This window comes from Lasiosphaeria miniovina, assembly GCF_030549165.1.
Source record: "Lasiosphaeria miniovina strain SMH2392-1A chromosome Unknown B0T26scaffold_2, whole genome shotgun sequence".
NCBI classification, from domain to species: Eukaryota; Fungi; Ascomycota; class Sordariomycetes; order Sordariales; family Lasiosphaeriaceae; genus Lasiosphaeria; species Lasiosphaeria miniovina.
In genome coordinates, this window is record NW_026848221.1 from 2,127,445 (window position 1) to 2,145,174 (window position 17,730).

General features: G+C 54.2%; 4 protein-coding genes across 4 annotated transcripts; 3 read left to right on the plus strand and 1 right to left on the minus strand.

Moving 5' to 3' along the window:
- Positions 1–135: 135 nt before the first annotated feature.
- Positions 136–5,568, plus strand: B0T26DRAFT_639455 (uncharacterized protein; the record flags this gene model as incomplete). The annotated part of the gene is made up of 2 exons (XM_060437138.1): positions 136–5,303; positions 5,406–5,568. The coding sequence occupies 2 exons, from the start codon at positions 136–138 to the stop codon at positions 5,566–5,568; spliced, it is 5,331 nt and encodes a 1,776-aa protein (XP_060300201.1).
- Positions 5,569–8,285: 2,717 nt separating this feature from the next.
- On the plus strand, positions 8,286–10,748 carry B0T26DRAFT_694228 (formate dehydrogenase). Its single transcript, XM_060441227.1, has 5 exons — positions 8,286–8,424; positions 8,674–8,721; positions 9,153–9,307; positions 9,420–9,964; positions 10,022–10,748. The coding sequence occupies exons 1-5, from the start codon at positions 8,422–8,424 to the stop codon at positions 10,363–10,365; spliced, it is 1,095 nt and encodes a 364-aa protein (XP_060300202.1). The 5' UTR covers positions 8,286–8,421; the 3' UTR covers positions 10,366–10,748.
- A 778-nt stretch (positions 10,749–11,526) lies between these two features.
- On the minus strand, positions 11,527–13,449 carry B0T26DRAFT_638425 (amino acid permease-domain-containing protein; the record flags this gene model as incomplete). Its single annotated transcript, XM_060437032.1, has 2 exons — positions 11,527–12,363; positions 12,430–13,449. 2 exons carry the CDS (start codon positions 13,447–13,449, stop codon positions 11,527–11,529), a joined length of 1,857 nt encoding a protein of 618 aa, XP_060300203.1.
- A 1,189-nt stretch (positions 13,450–14,638) lies between these two features.
- Positions 14,639–17,645, plus strand: B0T26DRAFT_638923 (uncharacterized protein; the record flags this gene model as incomplete). The annotated part of the gene is made up of 2 exons (XM_060437087.1): positions 14,639–15,172; positions 15,243–17,645. 2 exons carry the CDS (start codon positions 14,639–14,641, stop codon positions 17,643–17,645), a joined length of 2,937 nt encoding a protein of 978 aa, XP_060300204.1.
- Positions 17,646–17,730: the final 85 nt, after the last annotated feature.

Consider the following 17,730-nt stretch of genomic DNA (forward strand, 5'->3'; position numbering starts at 1 on the left):
GCATTCCGCCTGGAAAGAGACTACCAACCTAACATTGACCACACCCCTGCGCAAACATCGACCTCTTGCCTACTCCATTTATCCCCTAAGGCTCTTTCATAAGGCCTGGGACTTTGTCCGATTTGCGCACAAATCATGGACTACACGCGGCTCCGAGCCGCTGCCCTGAAAGATGGCGAGGACGAAGAGGCCGTCACGGTCGACACTCGGGCCCTCATCGACAAAGTGCTGGCGAGATACTCGGGCGAGTGGACGACGCTGAGAGAGCTCATACAGAACGCCGCCGATGCTCAAGCGACGACGGTCAAAATCAAGTGGGAGACGCTCCCATCAACCCAAGTCGCCCTTCCCACCACGACCAGCCAGTCCGAGATCCTCAAGCATGCCATCAGCCACCACACCCTCCGCCGCCTCGTCGTCCAGAATAACGGGCAACCCTTTTCGGGCAAGGACTGGGCCAGGTTGAAGAGGATAGCCGAGGGAAACCCAGACGAGACCAAGATCGGCGCCTTTGGAGTTGGCTTCTACAGCGTCTTTGCCGACTGCGAAGAGCCCTTCGTCAGCTCGGGCAACGAGGCCATGGCGTTCTACTGGAAGGGCAACGCCCTATTCACCAGAAAGACGCAGTTCCCGCCAGGCCAGGGAGGTCTTGACACGGCCTTTGTCTTGGACTACCGGAACACCACCACGCCCCTCCCGAACCTGCTCTCCGTCGGCCAGTTTCTTGCCACGAGTCTGACATTTGTTGCCCTTGAGAACATAGAGTTCTGGATAGACGACTGGAAGATTCTGTCCTTGCAGAAAAAGTCGTCTCCCAGCATCGAGATCAAAATCCCCCGAGACCTCGAGACTCGTACCAAGGAAGGGCTTATGAAGCTTTCTGCAGCGGATCAGACGAGCACCCAGCTGGACGCCAAGTTTATGAGTGTTCTTGGTTGGAAGCCCCAGGCCACACCGTCTTCCACTAAACCCAGCGATGCCTTCTTTTCCAGCACGAGCGCGACCGAAATGCCTTCCCTGAGGAACTTCTTCTCAAGGCTAACAGCCGGCCCGTCCCAAGGAGGACTGCGGAGCAAGGCGGCAAAGGAGGAAAAGGCCGTGCAAGAGGCAATAGCAGAGGATCTGACGGCAGTGTCCACGTCGAGCATCTTTCTCCGTGTCACATCAAGCCAGATTCAAACTAACATCCCTCCATCGTTTGCAGCTGAACTGGAGAGGGCAACGAAGAAGCCCCCGCCAAAAACAACAAAGATCGCAATTTTGACCTCGTCGCATGACGAGACAATGGCCTCGGAGAACTCCATGACATCAAGTCAAGCGGCAAAAGCCGTCGATGTCTTCTCCTCGGTTTTGCCAAGCAAGAAGCCAGGTGGGCGAATCTTCATCGGCTTCCCGACGACCCAAACAACCGGCGGCGGAATGCATATCTCGGCGCCCTCAGTTATCCCGACGGTGGAGCGTGAAGCTATCGACTTAAACGCTCGCTGGGTGCGCAGCTGGAACATGGAGATGCTCCGTGTGGCAGGCATCATGTCGCGACTTGCCTTTGCCAATGAGATGTCTGATCTAAATGACAAGCTCAGGCGCATGTCCGAGTCCGGCGACAAAAAGGGGCCAGCTATCTCTACGGTAGACATTGAAAAATGCGTTCCCGAAGCCCTCCATATCCTCAAAACGTACACCTTTGCCGACTCTACTCCTAGCGGGCATGTGGCCCAAATCATCGAGGAGGCATTTTGGACAGCTTTCAAACGTGCAAATATCGAGGTGTACTCATCACGGGGCGTTTTGCCATCCTCCAGAGTCCGATCTTCGTCCGACGAGATCGGCAAGTTCGTCGGTGGGATTCCTGTGGTTATGAAGGAAATGAAAGATTCGCCATTCATCAAGAAAATCATCGATTTTGGGCTTGTTAAAGACATCACAGTCGACGACATCTGTGAAGAGCTTGGAAACAAGGCTATGGATAAAGATCAGCTCTGCCACTTCATCAAATGGGCTGCGAAGGGTGCTGTTTCTGGAGAGCTGGACTATGCCAGCAAGAAACGAGTGCTAGATATTGCCGTGGGCACAGTCAGTGACGGGGGCGAATCTGGAGAGATTATTGCCATGGGGTCTATTAAGAACTACCTCAACAACAGGATTCCCGCCAGTCTCCCTATACCCCCGACCACTCTGCCACTGGTTTTTACAGCCAACATCCCCGAGGTCCAATTGCAGGCGTTAGGCTGGCAGCCCTTGGGAATTGTCCCTTGGCTAAGATTCCTGGTCGAGTCTGGTCCTAACAAGGACGACGAGCAAAACTTGACCAAATCGGCCGAATTCTCGTCCCGGGTTCTCGTGGTTCTTTCAAAGAATTGGGACAACCTGAGCCCTTCCTCCAAGACCTCAGTAATATCGACATTGGAGCATATCAGCGCCATCCCCACAAAAATGGGCATGAGGAAACCCGGCGAATCCTTCTTTCCAACGGTGAAGCTCTTCGGCGATCTTCCAACTGTTCAGAACCTGCAGGGAGTCAAGGACAAGTTCTTAACAGCCTTGGGGGTCAGAAAGACGGTAGACCTAGATACGATCTTCACAAGACTGCTGAACCCCTCAGCAGCAAGCAGCGAAGCTGTACACAAGAGATGGAGCCACATGGAACTGATCAAGTACCTTGCCTCTGTGAAGGACGATATCCCGACTGCCGACATGGAAAAGCTCATAAAATCACAGCTGTGCCCTGCTGAGGCTGGCCCGCTTGGGATGGAGTCAACAAAAGGCACAGAGCAGCTTTTCAAGGTGTCTCAGCTCTTCGAGCCCAGAGATTCGCTTCGTGCTCTAAAGTTGCCCATTCTTCAATGGCCTGGCCCACCGGGAAGCTTCAGGCCCAGGAGCGCAGAAGGCCAGTTTCTTTTCTCACTCGGTTTGCGTCCATACCCATCCGTGGACGATCTTGTCGACATGATGGCTTCATCAGATCTTGCCATTCAGGGTGCGGCAAGGAAATATTTCATTGCCAACTATCAGATGAACTCTTATGACAATTTTGACCTCAGCCGCAACAACAAAGACTTCCTTCCTGTCGAGGGTAACGGGAAGCAACTTGTGTCCCCATCTGCCTGTTACACCAACGAAAAGGCTGCGGTGTTTGGATATAATGTTCTCTTGAAGGAACTGCTCCCGCACGCGTCCAAGTTTGGGGTTGCTCGCGATCCTCCAATCACGGGATGTGTGGAGAAGCTCATTGCTGAGCCACCGCAGAACCGCAACCAGGCGATCGAGTTCTTTGAGTACTTTACGACTCGGCTAGGCGATCTCGGATATAGTGACATCCTGAAGCTCAGAGATGCCCCCATTGTTCCTGTGTCAAGAGCGAAGGACCATTCACTCCGGGGGTCCGATGGAGTAAACACCACCGGTGTCAACGTCCGACCTTCTAACTGCTATCTGGGATCATCTATGACATACGGGAATATATTTGACTTTGTCGATCTTGGCACGGCCGGAAACGCTTTTCTCTACAAGTGTGGTGCCAAGAGCGAACCGACCAAGATTGAGATTGCCAAGCTTGCCTGTTCAGAACCAGCACGTCTTCTGGGCATCATGCAGAGCTCTGAGAAGTACCTCAATCTTCTCAGATCCCTGGCCGACGAGTTGCAAGCGCTGAAGGCGGACAAAGCGCTTTTCAAGCAAATGAGAACATCCGCATGGCTGCTTGGATCTCGTGAGCTGTCATCCACGAAAGACGGGAAACCCGGCCTGAATGAAGAGGAAGAGGCACCCATCAAGCAATATCAGCTTGCCGCGGCCAGCCACATTGTCGTCCTCGACGATTACATCAGTTACCGTTTGTTCAAGCAGTCGCTGCTATGCGCTCCAGAGGAAGACGCCCTCGAAGCGTTCTACATCGCCCTCGGCTCGGAAACACTTGGAAGCAAAGTCGAGGAAGATGTTAGTATCGGGCCTCACACGGAGAAGCAGGATGGTGCCCAGTGGTTGCGTAAACACGTGCTGGAACGCTCCAAGCTCTTCTTATACGAGTATTCAAAGTACAAGCGGGATGCCATCAAGCATGATGACAAGTGGCTCGAGAAGAACTTAAAGGTCGAGGCTGTTCGTGCGGTGGCCCTCCGGCGATCTCTCAGAGCTTACGGCCAGTCCCATACCGAGACACGCTCTGCCGCTAGTTTCCAGAACGGCAGTTCGTGGATACTGTACGTCGCCGCCCAATCCAAGCCTGATATGTATCAGGTCGGGCAAGCCATCTGCCAGCTGCTACTTACGCGTCCCAGCCAACAGGCTTATCTATTCTTCGAGCCGTTCCTAAAGCTTGACCTATTAGACCTCCGAGCTCGTGGGTATAATGTCGACCGTATCCTCCGCGCAAAGGCGGCAGAGGCCAGGATCGCAGAGGAGGAGAGACGTAAAGCTCTGGAAGCTGAGCAGCGGGCGATCCGAGAGCGAGAGAGCGAGTGGACTCGCCAGGGCCAGGCCGCAGAGGCTGCTGCTGCTCGCGAGAACCCCAAAACACCAGAACACCGCATGCCAGGGGCCTTTAATGAGTCGCCAGAGCAAGAATCGGCTGTGGAGCTCAACCGCCAGAAGCAGCCAAAGAGGGGCCTATTCTCTAACCTGACCCGGCGCCTGGGCTTCGACACAGACGACGACTCGCAGTCACAGAAGCAGCTGGAGAACTTCCTCCCCCCTGAAGAGTCCGGAACCGCCAAGCAGCGAGGTCTAGAATCGGGTTATGCGGATCGTGGAGCGAAAGACGATGGGCGGGTGACATCCCCCGCCGTGGTGCAACAGAACTTGCTCAACGCCATCAAGTCGACTCGTGCCCACGACTCTTCGGGCTTGTTCTCTCCGCCCCAGCAAAGCCAGGTCAAAGAACAGGCGACATACTGCGATTCGACGCCGGCGACCAACATTGACTTCGCGGCCGAAGGCCCTGGAGGAATGCGCATATTCGTAGCCAAGAACCTATCGGTTGATACCATGAGCTTTCTGAAGTCAAACGCTGCTTCCATTCCCGATTTTGAGATACTTCTCAAAGAGTTAGGCGGTATCTATGGCTTGCAACTTAAGTCTTTGCACATATTCTACGATGAGCACGGTAGCACCATTGCCTTCAACAGCAACGGCAGTATATTTTGCAACCTTCGCTTCTTTAACCAGCTGCACGCTGAAAAGTTCGGCGGGGTGTCAGCCAGTGGCGAAGGCAGAGTCGAGGCGGCCGTCTGGTGGTGGGTTGTAATTGCCCACGAACTCGCCCATAACCTCGTGGCCCCTCACAACTCGGAGCATAGCTATTATACGTAAGTTGACTTACTTGAGACATCTCGCGGGGCTCCCGAGTCTGGTAACAATAACAACGATGAATTCTTTGTGCTGACGTGTTTCATTTCTCGAATAAATAGGGAATCGTTTATCCACCAGTATTTCTCAAAGATGGTGGCGCTGGCGATGACGTGGTCAAAGCCCACAAATAGCTCGGCTGCTGCTACTCCTAGGTCTCCCTCGATGTCGACCTCGGCGAGGCAGCAGAGTCTTCCACCGCCTCCGCCATACTCGTCCAAGTAGCTTGACGCAACTCGTATGTTGAGCAGATGGATGACGCGCAACGGATCCTTGAGCATTGGGGTTGGAATAACGACGCTCATGTCTTTGTGGATAAAGCCAAGACGAATAGATAGACAGATTTCTTATCTTTTTTCACCACTCTCTTATTTCTTTGTTTTGCTCATTCCTGCCTGTTTAGGGGGACTGGGGAGGGGCGTTGAGACTAAATTGCATTGCTGGGTTTTGGGTCGTCAACTGCATCTCGACTCTCTATTACTTACAGTCTATGTATTTTAATAGATGCAGATTTGTAATCACTGGGAAGAATGAGATGGCTCAGCACGCTGTGTAAAGGGGCCACTGGCTGTACCTGTTGATGGAACTATGAATAGGTCTACACCTGACGTTCTGGTTTCGACGAGAGCGCCAAGTGTGTTTTTTCCCTCTTTCTTGTTTGTACCTGGTTCTGGTCCGGAGAGTAGGTATAGAATCCCGACTCCGAGTCTTGATTGCATGCCATGGTCTCCACTTGTATTCACGGCGGTTAGAAAGGAAAGCGGTTGGGTTTTTCTCCTGCCGCGGAAGAATGGGGGTTCATATTTGGTAGTACAAGTTGGTGGCCTAGTCAATAGAAGAGGGTGGCCTTTTATTGCCTTATACTTTCTCCTTTCCTGCACTTGACCAATCAATATTTTACGTGTTGTGATTCCTGTGACCTGGGTACGAACATTTTGTCGGAACAGACAAGGTACTCGATCGTCAGGGGTTGGAAATGCTGGGCGTCATTATACAGGGGTCGGTAAATGCAGAAGAGTCTTCTCTCGCCTAGCCCGCTGGCTTTGCTTTGTATCCAAGAGTTAACCATGTTGCTATGAAGCGCAAGGAAAAGAGAAAATGACATCCCATAGGTCTGAATTCACACTTGATTGTTGTCAACTCGCTTGCGCAGTCCGAGAATCTTTAAGATTACCTATTCTCATCGCCAACTTTACCGGTGTGTTTTCCCCCATTTTCCTTCATTCAAGCCACATACCCAATACGTTGTTTGACACCTCTGTAATTCGGACTTCTCGTAGAGCAATGATCTTACCGATCGAGTTACACTGGTGTAAAACATTGGGGAAAAGGCGTGGATAATAAACACAATAGGAGGCAACCCGATGACGCCAGTCTTGGGCTCGTGGACGGAAGCGGAGAGAGCGTGCGATGGCCCGGCTGCTCCTCTTCTTGCTGACGGTTCTAGACCCTTCAACCATATGCCTCTTATTATGGATGGAGCAAGACGGCAAGCAAGGCGCCGAGTCGGGTCTGCACGAGCTGGCTGTGGGTTGATGATGGGATCGAGGGAAAGCTACCCCGCTCCAGACAGGAAAGCCGGGCGAGAGCGGGGCAAAGGGGGTAGAGTAGGCTGATTCCGAGCCAACACCGAGAATGGGCCGCGCAGAACTGAGGTTACAGGCACGCAAGCTCCGGAGCCAGAGGCAGGCATTTTGCCCTTCGGCGCCAATGCACACGACCAAGTACCGAGGGGCCATCCTGCTGCACCGACTTCCCGGCTGCTTTGCTTCTGGCGGGAGGGCGACGGATAGCTCTGAGATGGCTGATGGCCGTGTTTCAATCCATGGTGAGGGGCAGGCAGGAAAAGGAGGGGTGAGGGGTTTCTAAAGTGATGTGGTGCTGCACGAATCCAAAAACTTACCAGCCCAATGGGACGGCCTCCACAAAACCAACCAGCACTTTGACGGGGTCGTTGAGGGCAGGCACGCGTTGGGCAGCTGCACTTCATGCTAACGGCTAAACGGACTTTATTCTGCTGCGCACCGTCGACATCAGACTGAGGAAGACGAATTGGCCAATAATCGACACAGTCGTGCCAGAGCTGCAGCCCCTTGAACCGCGGCCGCAGCCAGCCCTCGCAGGCCCAGTTTCTAATTGGCCTAGCCTACACATGGGAGTTGCTCTCTGCTCTGCCGCTCCTCCATCGACATGCCCAATTCAGAAAGTTTAATAGTCTCGAGTGTGACTGAGTGCTACTAATAGCCAAGCTAAAGTCCTTGCCCCCCATGGAATAGATGATAGATCGGATCCCAAGTTAAAAGCCGTTGCGGAGACGAGACAAGCACTGCGTGAATACAATACCCGCTTGAACCTCGCTGTTTCCGGACACACACCATGCCACCGTGTAAGGTGCAAGCCGCTCCCATCGAGCAACCACTAGGACATCCAGTTCAGGTTGCTCGAGAGGGGTTTGGCCGGCTTGATGGGTTACTAGACGGCAAATAGGAGGTCATCGTCTTCGTCCTCGTCCTCGTCCATCTTCACGACAGGCAAGAAGCGAAAACAACAGTGATCTTGTTGGTTGTTATATCCAGGGCGTAAATACAAATCTGCATCTGAAACTTGACCTTTGTCCTGTCTCCGGCTTACCCTTCCTCGCCTTTCCCGTGACCCTCGCAGTGTCATCTCGCAGGGGTCGCGCTTTCCACTCCAATATCTCTCTCCTTCCCTAGTGCCTAGAGGTATCTACCATCCCATATACCCACCCTTGAAGATACCGCTCCTGCCCGGCCTGCAAGGCCGTGTTAGTCTAGCGGCTCCGTGTGCTGGTCGCGACATCCCTCATTCTCATTCTCCGAGCGAGACGCGGGTGGTTCCATCCGATCCAGACGGGTTATTGCAGCGCAGGTACCCCCAACTGCTCACCTACCTGCCTACCTTACCTACTTCACATCAGGTATATATATATCCAGCTCCCGCCTGTCCTCTCCCCCCTTTCCATCATCCCTCAACAAACAATTCGCCCTCTGATTCTCTCAGTACCGAAACAAAATACCAACACTTCAACTCTCACTCTTACAAACCAGACTCGTCAAAATGGTACTACTTCTTTCTCGTCCAGCCCCTCTCCTGTCCCCATCGTTCCTCGCCGTCTCTCGCTCCTCGTCCTGGCGGGCTGCTATCCCGGCTGTGCCATTCCGGTCCTTCACGTCGCGCGTGGCGGGCTCGGGCCGGCAGCCCCTGAGAGCGAGGAGCGCGGGCCGCCCTCGGACCGACGTCCTCTTCCTCCCTCGGCTGGGCCCACAAGGCTACTCCACAGTTCGGCTGCTAACTACTCAACGTGAAAAGGTCAAAGTACTTGCGGTTCTCTACGACGGCGGCAAGCATGCCGATGAGGTGAGCCTAATTTTATTCTCTCTGCATACTGCCACCCAGTCCCTTTCAACCAGACACACACAATCACAAAGGGGTGGGAATCCTGTGTCTGTGGCCACGTCTGCATAGGCCTTTGAGGATGCGGGCTGAAGTCTGGCTGTGGGTTGGACCCAAAGTATTGTCACAGACGGCATGGCATGCATGCTGCGAATGCGGGGTTGAGAGAGGTGTTCACTGTGCGCTATGGCCATGGTTTGCCCCAGACAACGGGTCGACGGCAGTTGTATGACAAGGATTCACCTCTCGAAATCGCTGCTGTGGCAGGGTGGGGAAAAGGGGCAAAAAGGGGCCTCCGTCTTGGCACCCACGTCTCAACATCGTCGCTCCACCGTCGTGATCAGACACAATACACACGCACGAAATGTTATGCAAGCTAACAGTCTATAATGTAGGTTCCCGAGCTGCTCGGAACCACCCAGAATGAGCTCGGCATCCGGAAGTGGCTTGAGGACCAGGGCCACACCCTCGTCACCACCTCGGACAAGGAGGGCGAGAACTCGACCTTTGACAAGGAGCTCGTCGATGCTGAGATCATCATCACAACCCCGTAAGTATCAGTGGTCTGGGCTGGCAAGCTCGCAGCGGCGAGACAGACCTCCCTGTCTTGGGGTGACTTGGGAGAGAGAACCACTCGACTGACAAAAGTCTCCCTGCTACAGCTTCCACCCCGGCTACCTGACTGCTGAGCGTCTGGCCAAGGCAAAGAACCTCAAGCTCGCCATCACTGCGGGCATTGGCTCCGACCATGTCGACCTGAACGTGGCGAACAAGACCAACGGCGGTATCACCGTCGCTGAGGTCACGGGCTCCAACGTGGTGTCGGTTGCCGAGCACGTCGTCATGACGATCCTCGTGCTAGTCCGCAACTTCGTGCCCGCGCATGAGCAGATCCAGGAGGGCCGCTGGGACGTGGCCGAGGCGGCCAAGAACGAGTTCGACCTCGAAGGCAAGGTTGTCGGCACTGTGGCCGTCGGCCGCATCGGCGAGCGTGTCCTGCGCCGCCTCAAGGCCTTCGACTGCAAGGAGCTGCTCTACTACGACTACCAGCCGCTGTCGGCCGAGAAGGAGGCCGAGATTGGCTGCCGCCGTGTCACTGACCTCGAGGAGATGCTCGCCCAGTGCGACGTTGTCACTATCAACTGCCCGCTCCACGAGAAGACGCGCGGTCTCTTCAACAAGGAGCTCATTTCCAAGATGAAGCCCGGTAAGCTGGTAGTCACCCTTTGAAGCGATCTTACTCACTAACCATGGATAAAAAAAGGCTCTTGGCTTGTCAACACTGCCCGCGGCGCCATCGTCGTCAAAGAGGACGTCGCCGACGCCCTCAAGTCGGGCCATCTCCGTGGCTACGGCGGCGACGTCTGGTTCCCCCAGCCCGCGCCCCAGGACCACCCTCTGCGCTACGCCAAGAACCCCTTCGGCGGCGGCAACGCCATGGTCCCCCACATGTCGGGCACTTCGCTCGACGCCCAGAAGCGCTACGCCTCGGGCACCAAGGCCATCCTTGAGAGCTACCTCACGGGCAAGCACGACTACCGCCCTGAGGACCTCATCGTCATTGGCGGCGACTATGCCACCAAGGCTTATGGCGAGCGCAAGAAGTGAGCTAAGAAGGGAAAGGGGAAATTGTAAAAAAAGAAATATGAAACCAACCCAGAAAAAGGAAGAAAAAGGAAAAGGGGGCTTCATGTAACTTTGTGCTCCACTCGCTGGAGAGATGGTGATCATTTAGGGGTCCGATCTTCTCTAATTCTGTAATGACGATAACGACGAATCTGATATTTGGAATGGAATGGAATTTTGGCAAGGCTGCGGTATTCCTTGGTATTCATGCCACATCTCATCTTACCTAACTACCTAACTTACCTAGCAAGCTAGGTACCTTGGCTCATATAGGTTTCTTATCTTGAGTTAATCCATTTTTTCATCTTGGAATCTTCATACCAACCAGTAAAGGGGGTTACAAGTTCCAAGTGACCGCTAAGAATGTTTGTGAATGTGTAACAAAGTATGCCCCTATAACGAAGTCTTCCGTTCTCTCCTCGCAGTCAAGAAAGCATTTTCGCAACGAGACAAAATCCGTGTACTTGGTAGTATTTTAGAATACTGCACACCTAAGCTAGTTCTCGTATTTTTTATATCAGGTAGCTAACTAACTTGACTGAATTTACGTCCTAATTAATTGGTAGAGCCTACGATAGGAACTCGAGAAGCTCAGTGAAATGGGTTGAAGGTGCCCAATCACCAAAACAGCAGATACTAGAAGGACTTTATCGAACAGCCCCCTTAAACACCAGATCCCAACTAGAGAACGCATACCGGTCTCCATGCCCCATCCCTCGATACTTCGAGGTCATCTAGCGTCTCGCGACATGCGTTGTTATTGTTATCATTATACAAGACTACATGGGCAAGGCACACTGGCAACCGAACGCTCGCTCTCTGCATAGCCCTACCATCCGTTTCGACTCGCCTTTTCGCAGGTGTCTCTGCCTGCGTTCGCCTGGGGTATTATCGTTTACCGTTATATACAAGTTACAACTCCCCAAACCACCCATTTTTTCCAAGCAAATATGGTTTTACCACCCCCTTTCCCCACTTCTTCTTCAAAAAAAGATGTTTCCCAAGAAATAGGGGGCGTGGTTCTGAAGACTTCTCTAGTCGTTAAAATAAAAAGGCCAGAAAACAAAAAGCAAAAAGCCCATACCTCCAACAGCAACGCCAGTACACGTATTAAGGTGACATAGGGCCTAGAGAGCTGACATGCTACTTTGCCTGTTTCCAGAATTTCCACCACGGAGTCGGCTCCCCATCATACACAGGGGCTTCTCGCTTGGAAACTTGATCGCGGCCGTGGATTCGCCAGAAATACACGGGAATGCCGGCAACGACAAAAGCGACGACGGTGAGCGTCTGCAGCGGCTGCGCGAACACGGCCCTGCTCAGCAGGAACAGACTGACGCAGCAGAAGATGATGGGTGTGGTGATCCAGGCTCGATAGGGCCGTTCGAGTGTGGGCTCCTTAACCCGCAGCACGATGAGGCCCAGGACCGTCAAGAAATAGAAAGTGTAGCCGGCCACGCCGTAAAAGGTCAGCAGCGTGCCGAATTCGCCGACCAAGATGTAGGCCGTAGTGAGGAGGGCATTGAGCACTAGCGCGGGGATTGGCGTGAAGAAGAGCCCCGTGTCCTCGTCGCCCACCAGGCGGGCAAGCCTCTTGCTGAACCACGACCGCGTGCGCGTTGTCGACATGGAAGGGTCTTGCTCCGTGCCGGTGCCGATGCGTCCGAACAAGGCGGGGATGTACCCCTCTTTACCGGCGACGTAGACGAGTCGGCTGCTGGTGAAGGTGGAGCTATTAAGGGCGCCAAAGCAGGATGCGCTCACGACGAGAGCGATAACCAACGCCCCAACCGGGCCAAATACCTTTGCGCCAAACAAGACGGCCACCGTGTTGGTCGAGTTGATGGCTTCTAGGGGAAGGACAAGGAAATAAGCAACGTTGGCTAACAGGTAGCTGATGATAACCAGCGGCATAGCAGTGTGAATCACGCGCGGGAGATCCCGACTAGGGTTGCGGAATTCGCCCACGACATAGTTTGTCTGCAGATAACCGAATGTTAGCGGCCGTTTATGCGGAAGGGGAGATGTCATTCAGGGCCAACCGACATTGTCCCATCCGTCAAAAGCCCAGAGCCCAGCATATAATGCCACGGCCCAGGCGGATGCGTCCAGCTTTGTCCCTTCGAACCACTCATGCGTCTTCCAATCCAGGTTCGCCGTGCCTGAGAAGGAATACCCAGTAGCAGCAACAACAATGCCAATAATTGTAACACCGATCAATGCAACGAATTTCAAAAACATGAGCATATCATTCAGCCGTGTCCCCAGCCGCGTCGAGACGCAGTTCATAAAAGTGACGAGGAACAACCCCACTAGTGCGACCGACTTGTTGATCCATGGATTGATTGTCTCGGCCTCGGCCCCAATGAAAGCCCTCACGAGGTACTCGCCCATGATGATGGCTATGATTGCGGCGCTGCCGGGCTTCAGGACGAGGACGGCCACCCACGTGAATAGGAAGCCGGATAGCTCTCCGAATATCTTGGAGAGATAGACCTGCGCCCCTCCATTGAGGGGGATGGCGCCCCCGAGCTCTGCGTAACTCGCCGCGCCGGTCCAGGCGAGGATACCCGCCACCACCCATATTATGAGCGCCGCGCCAGGCGAGCCGGCATTGGCGTTGACCTGGCTCGGCGATGAGAAAATCCCGGACCCAATGATCAAGCCAACTATTAAAGACAAGCCGTTGAGATAAGTCAATGTCTTGTGCTTCTCCAACGACCCTCCCCCGAGCCCGCCGTTCGCGTGGGTTGTCGATGTGGATGCGCCGATGGGAGCATATCCAGCGCCCGTGGTGGACGATAACGGGAAGAGGTTTGAAGCGAAGTCGAAGGTGGATGACACTGAAAAAGAGCGGCCATGGTAGCCTGGTCGACTGCCAGCGGCGGCAGGGTTCGAGCCGTCCAAGGGATCGTCCCGCTCGAGGGAGGCTCGTCGGGACGACGAGATGCTGGGCCTCGAGTCACTATCGGTGGTAGCAGCCCCGGGACTGGAGCTCGCCAGAGAGGCGAGCTCTAGTGAGTCGCGCGCATCGGGCTGCAGATTGGAGGAGTAAAGCGGCGGCATCGGATTTTGGGGGGCCCAGTGGGCGAGTTGCGCCGCCGCGGCGAGGCTCGAGATGGTAAAGATGGGACTACTTGTGTTGTTACGCCCCAGATGCCCGCGGCGAGATAGAAACCATTTCGGTGGTTACCAATAGAGCCAAGGCAGAAGGCGGTTCTCTCTCTCGGAGCCGAGCGAAGACAAGAATAAAGGCACGAGCCCAACGACACGGTTTTTCTTCGTTGGTCGGATTTGGAGACCTAGTTGCGGGAGGGGGGCCCAGAAGTTGGTCGTTCCACAAGTCCCGTCCAGACGACACTGACGTCTCGCTCCGTGTATTTATTAGTAGTTGTGTATTTCGGAAATGTCGACAAGACGGCTTCTAAACGAAGAATCAGGGGAAAAACAAAGCACCAAAACCTGCGCGGCGAGGGTGAAGCGAAGTATGACGATTCTTTTTGGGATTAATTTTTTGTATAGAAAAGTCAACAGATTGCCGATGAGAGGACGACCCAAGACTTCTGGGCGGGTGCAGAAGGCGACACAAGATCAAGGGCCAAGACAAACCCCAGTCCGAGCCTGTGCGGCGGCGGGGCCCCACATGGGGTGTCTTGGCAGATCAGATTTATGCGATGAGATTGGTGACTTTTCACCCCTTTTGGCAGCCCTTTGTTTCTTAGAGTTCTCTAAAGCTTCTAGGTCGTCAATGCCTTCCCGTTCATCTATCTCGACTTCGTTTCGCACGTGTAGTTCTTTGAGCTAATGCGTATTGCTACTTGCACGACAGGGAAGAAGGATCAAAGAGAGGGTTAGGGTTTGAGGGGAAAAAGGGCTTCCATCCCGACACCTGTACTAAAACTCCGAAGTTCTAGACTTCTGTTCCAACACATGCACGCCATTGTACAACATAATAATATTGAGGCGATTGCTGCGTGGCATCGGTTGTGTTATTTTCTCAACTCGTGTGACACTTGGTGTACACCAGACTCGGGGTGTAGATTTAATCTAGCGGGGACCATTGATGATTACGTAGAATATTTGGGCCATTCTATTCGTTGCAGGGACGTTTCCACCGCGTGAGCTCCTCCTGCTGGCAGCAGCAGCTTTACAAGCTCCAGCACTCACCACTAGCCCACCATGAGCAAACAACACTGATGGGTTCAGCCTGATTTTTCCTTCTTCTTCCAACGACCGGAAAATGTGATATGCCACAATGCCCTTGATCTATGGGAGGTCAATTGGCCGTTTATTGCCCAAGCTAGGCGGCTCAGTGCACTTTCGACCCGCGTCAAATCCATGCGCCAGTACTTTCCGCCCGCGGGGCCGTTCTGCCATCGCCCTCCAAGCTCTCGACAGCACCCTTCGAAGGGGCTACGCGGAGAGCAGGCTAGACCTGCCCGCCCTTGACCAGAAATGGCGCCAGAAATGGGCTTCACTCCAAGCGGACTCTGCCCGCCGCGCCAGTGATACAAACGACAACAAATACATCTTGCCCATGTTCCCGTACCCTTCAGGCACTCTGCACATGGGCCACCTCCGAGTCTACACCATCGCCGACGTTGTCGCGAGATTCCACTCTCTTAAGGGCAACAATGTACTACTCCCCATGGGTTGGGATGCCTTTGGGCTCCCTGCAGAGAACGCGGCTATCGAAAGGGGTATCAACCCGGCTACATGGACAAAGGCGAACATCGCGAAGATGAAAGAGCAGCTTGATGTCATGAATGGGTCCTGGGACTGGTCTCGTGTGCGTATATGAGGAATCCGACTCTCATTCTACTTGGCGTGATGCTGACCCCGGTGCCCGCGGTTCATAGGAGCTTGCCACCTGCGACCCGAGCTTCTACAAGCACACCCAGGCCATATTTCTTCGTCTCCACGAGAAGGGCCTTGCCTACCAGGCCGAGGCAGAGGTCAACTACGACCCTGTTGATAAGACAGTGCTGGCAAACGAGCAAGTAGATGCAAACGGCCGCTCCTGGCGGTCGGGCGCCAAGGTGGAGAAGAAGAACCTGAGGCAATGGTTCCTCCGCATATCCCATTACCGAGACTCTCTACTCCGGGACCTGGAGGTCCTGGAAAAAGAAGGCGACTGGCCCGAGAGGGTATTGGCGATGCAGAAGAACTGGCTGGGCAAGTCCGCAGGTGCCCAAATCAAATTTCCGGTCTTGGCCTTTGGCAAATACGCCCATGCCAGAATCGAGATCTTCACGAGCCGCCCAGACACACTTTTCGGAGTGCAGTACCTAGCGCTTGCCTCAACACACCCGATAGCTACTGCTCTGGCGGAGATCGATTCTGAGCTTCAGGCATTTCTGGACACTCTTCCGGGGCTGCCTCCCGATTCAAAGGTCGGGTACCTGCTGCCTAATCTCCGTGCCGTCAACCCCTTAGCATACCACGATGAAACACCCGAGGCGACTAAGAAATCGCTTCCTGTCTACGTGGCACCTTATGTGGTTGGCGACTATGGCGAGGGAGCGGTTATGGGAGTGCCGGGGCACGATGTTCACGATCATGCTTTCTGGAAGACCCATCGGTACGACGAGCCGGTTCGGATTGTCCTCGCCGCCTCAGAAGATGAATCAACTACGGCCCTGCCCAACGAATCCTTCGTAGACCGCGGAATACTGACTGAACAAAGCGGCATATACAAGGGCAAGCCGTCGAAAGAGGCGGGCGAAATGCTCGTTTCTTTGCTCGAGCCGGCTGGATTAGCAAAGTCGGCAGAGAAATGGCGCCTCCGAGATTGGCTGATCAGCAGGCAGAGATATTGGGGCACGCCCATACCTATCATCCATTGCGGATCATGCGGGAGTGTGCCTGTTCCCCATGAAGACCTTCCAGTCCTGCTTCCCGAGGTTGACGACCACTGGGCAGCAGGTAAATCCGGCAATCCGCTCGAGAGCTTGAAAGAGTGGGCAGAGACAGAATGCCCAAAGTGCGGCGGGCAGGCCAAGCGAGACACCGACACTATGGATACCTTCGTGGACTCCAGCTGGTATTACATGCGGTTCATCGACCCGCAGAACGAAGACGCTCCGTTCTCTGCTTCCAAAGCGAAAGCCTTGCTGCCGGTCGACATCTACATTGGGGGAGTTGAGCATGCGATTCTGCACCTCCTCTATGCTCGCTTTATCTACAAGTTTCTTATGACGTCCCCGCTTGTGTCTGACGGGTCCGAGGCGTCAAGCGACACATATGAGCCTTTTAAGCGGCTCGTGACCCAAGGAATGGTGAATGGCAAGACATACAGCGATCCTTCAAGTGGTCGCTTCCTGAAGCTAGATGAAGTGGACCTGAGCATTGCCTCGAATCCGAAAGTGGTCGCAACAGGCGAGTCGGCCGTTGTCAGCTTTGAGAAGATGTCAAAGTCCAAGTACAATGGTGTCGATCCAACGGAATTCATTAGCCAGTATGGAGCGGATGCCACGCGAGCACATATGCTATTTCAAGCTCCAGTGAGCGAGGTTTTGGACTGGGACGGGGAAAAGATTGTCGGCATCACCCGCTGGTTCGGCCGCATTTACGACCTTGTAACCAGACTCGGAGCTGTCACCCCGCCCAAGGCGGGACGCATGACAACCAAAGCCTACTTTGAAAGCGCTGCGAAGAAGCTGGACTCGACCCCAGAAAAAATGGCGCAGTGGGACGCGGATTCAGCGATCTGGCGCGACGTCCAGAAGATCATTACCTCTGTCAGCGCATCGTACGAAAAAGTTTACACGCTGAACACGGTTGTGTCCGACCTTATGATTCTCACCAACACCATAATGGCCAGCGACGGTGCAAATGCGTATGTCAAGCAAGAGGCTGTCTCGGCCTTGCTTCGCATGGTAGCACCGGTTGCGCCGGCATTCGCCGAAGAGTGCTGGAGTGTTCTCAAGCCCACATCATCCTCCATCTTTGGGGGCGGCACTGCTTCGACGTCGTTCCCGGCCCTGGATGGCACGCTCCATCTCTTCCAGCCGCGGAAGCAGGTGTGCGCGGTCCAAGTTAATGGCAAGCTCCGGTGCGCGGTCGAGATCCCGAAGCCGCCGGGCTTGCAGGGCGACGAGCTGCGCGACTGGCTGCTAGCAGAGATCATGAAGACGGACGAGTCCAAGGCCAAGTTGATGCCGACAATAGCAGCTAGTGGGTCCGGCGTCTCAGATGTTGTTGCGTCTGCAAAGAAAATCATTGTCATCAAGGGCGGGAAGCTCGTGAATTTTGTATTTTAGGCCGCTCACTGTTTCGCGAATTGCGGACCTCTCTTTGTGTCGTCGCATCGAATACGCGATGCGAGGGCTGGAAGCATTGTGTTGA

Excerpts from the sequence above, each read along its gene's own strand:
- B0T26DRAFT_694228 (XM_060441227.1), top strand. Across the intron at positions 9,308-9,419 it reads GAGATCATCATCACAACCCC|CTTCCACCCCGGCTACCTGA; the intron begins GTAAGTATCAGT and ends TCCCTGCTACAG. Across the intron at positions 9,965-10,021 it reads CATTTCCAAGATGAAGCCCG|GCTCTTGGCTTGTCAACACT; the intron begins GTAAGCTGGTAG and ends GGATAAAAAAAG.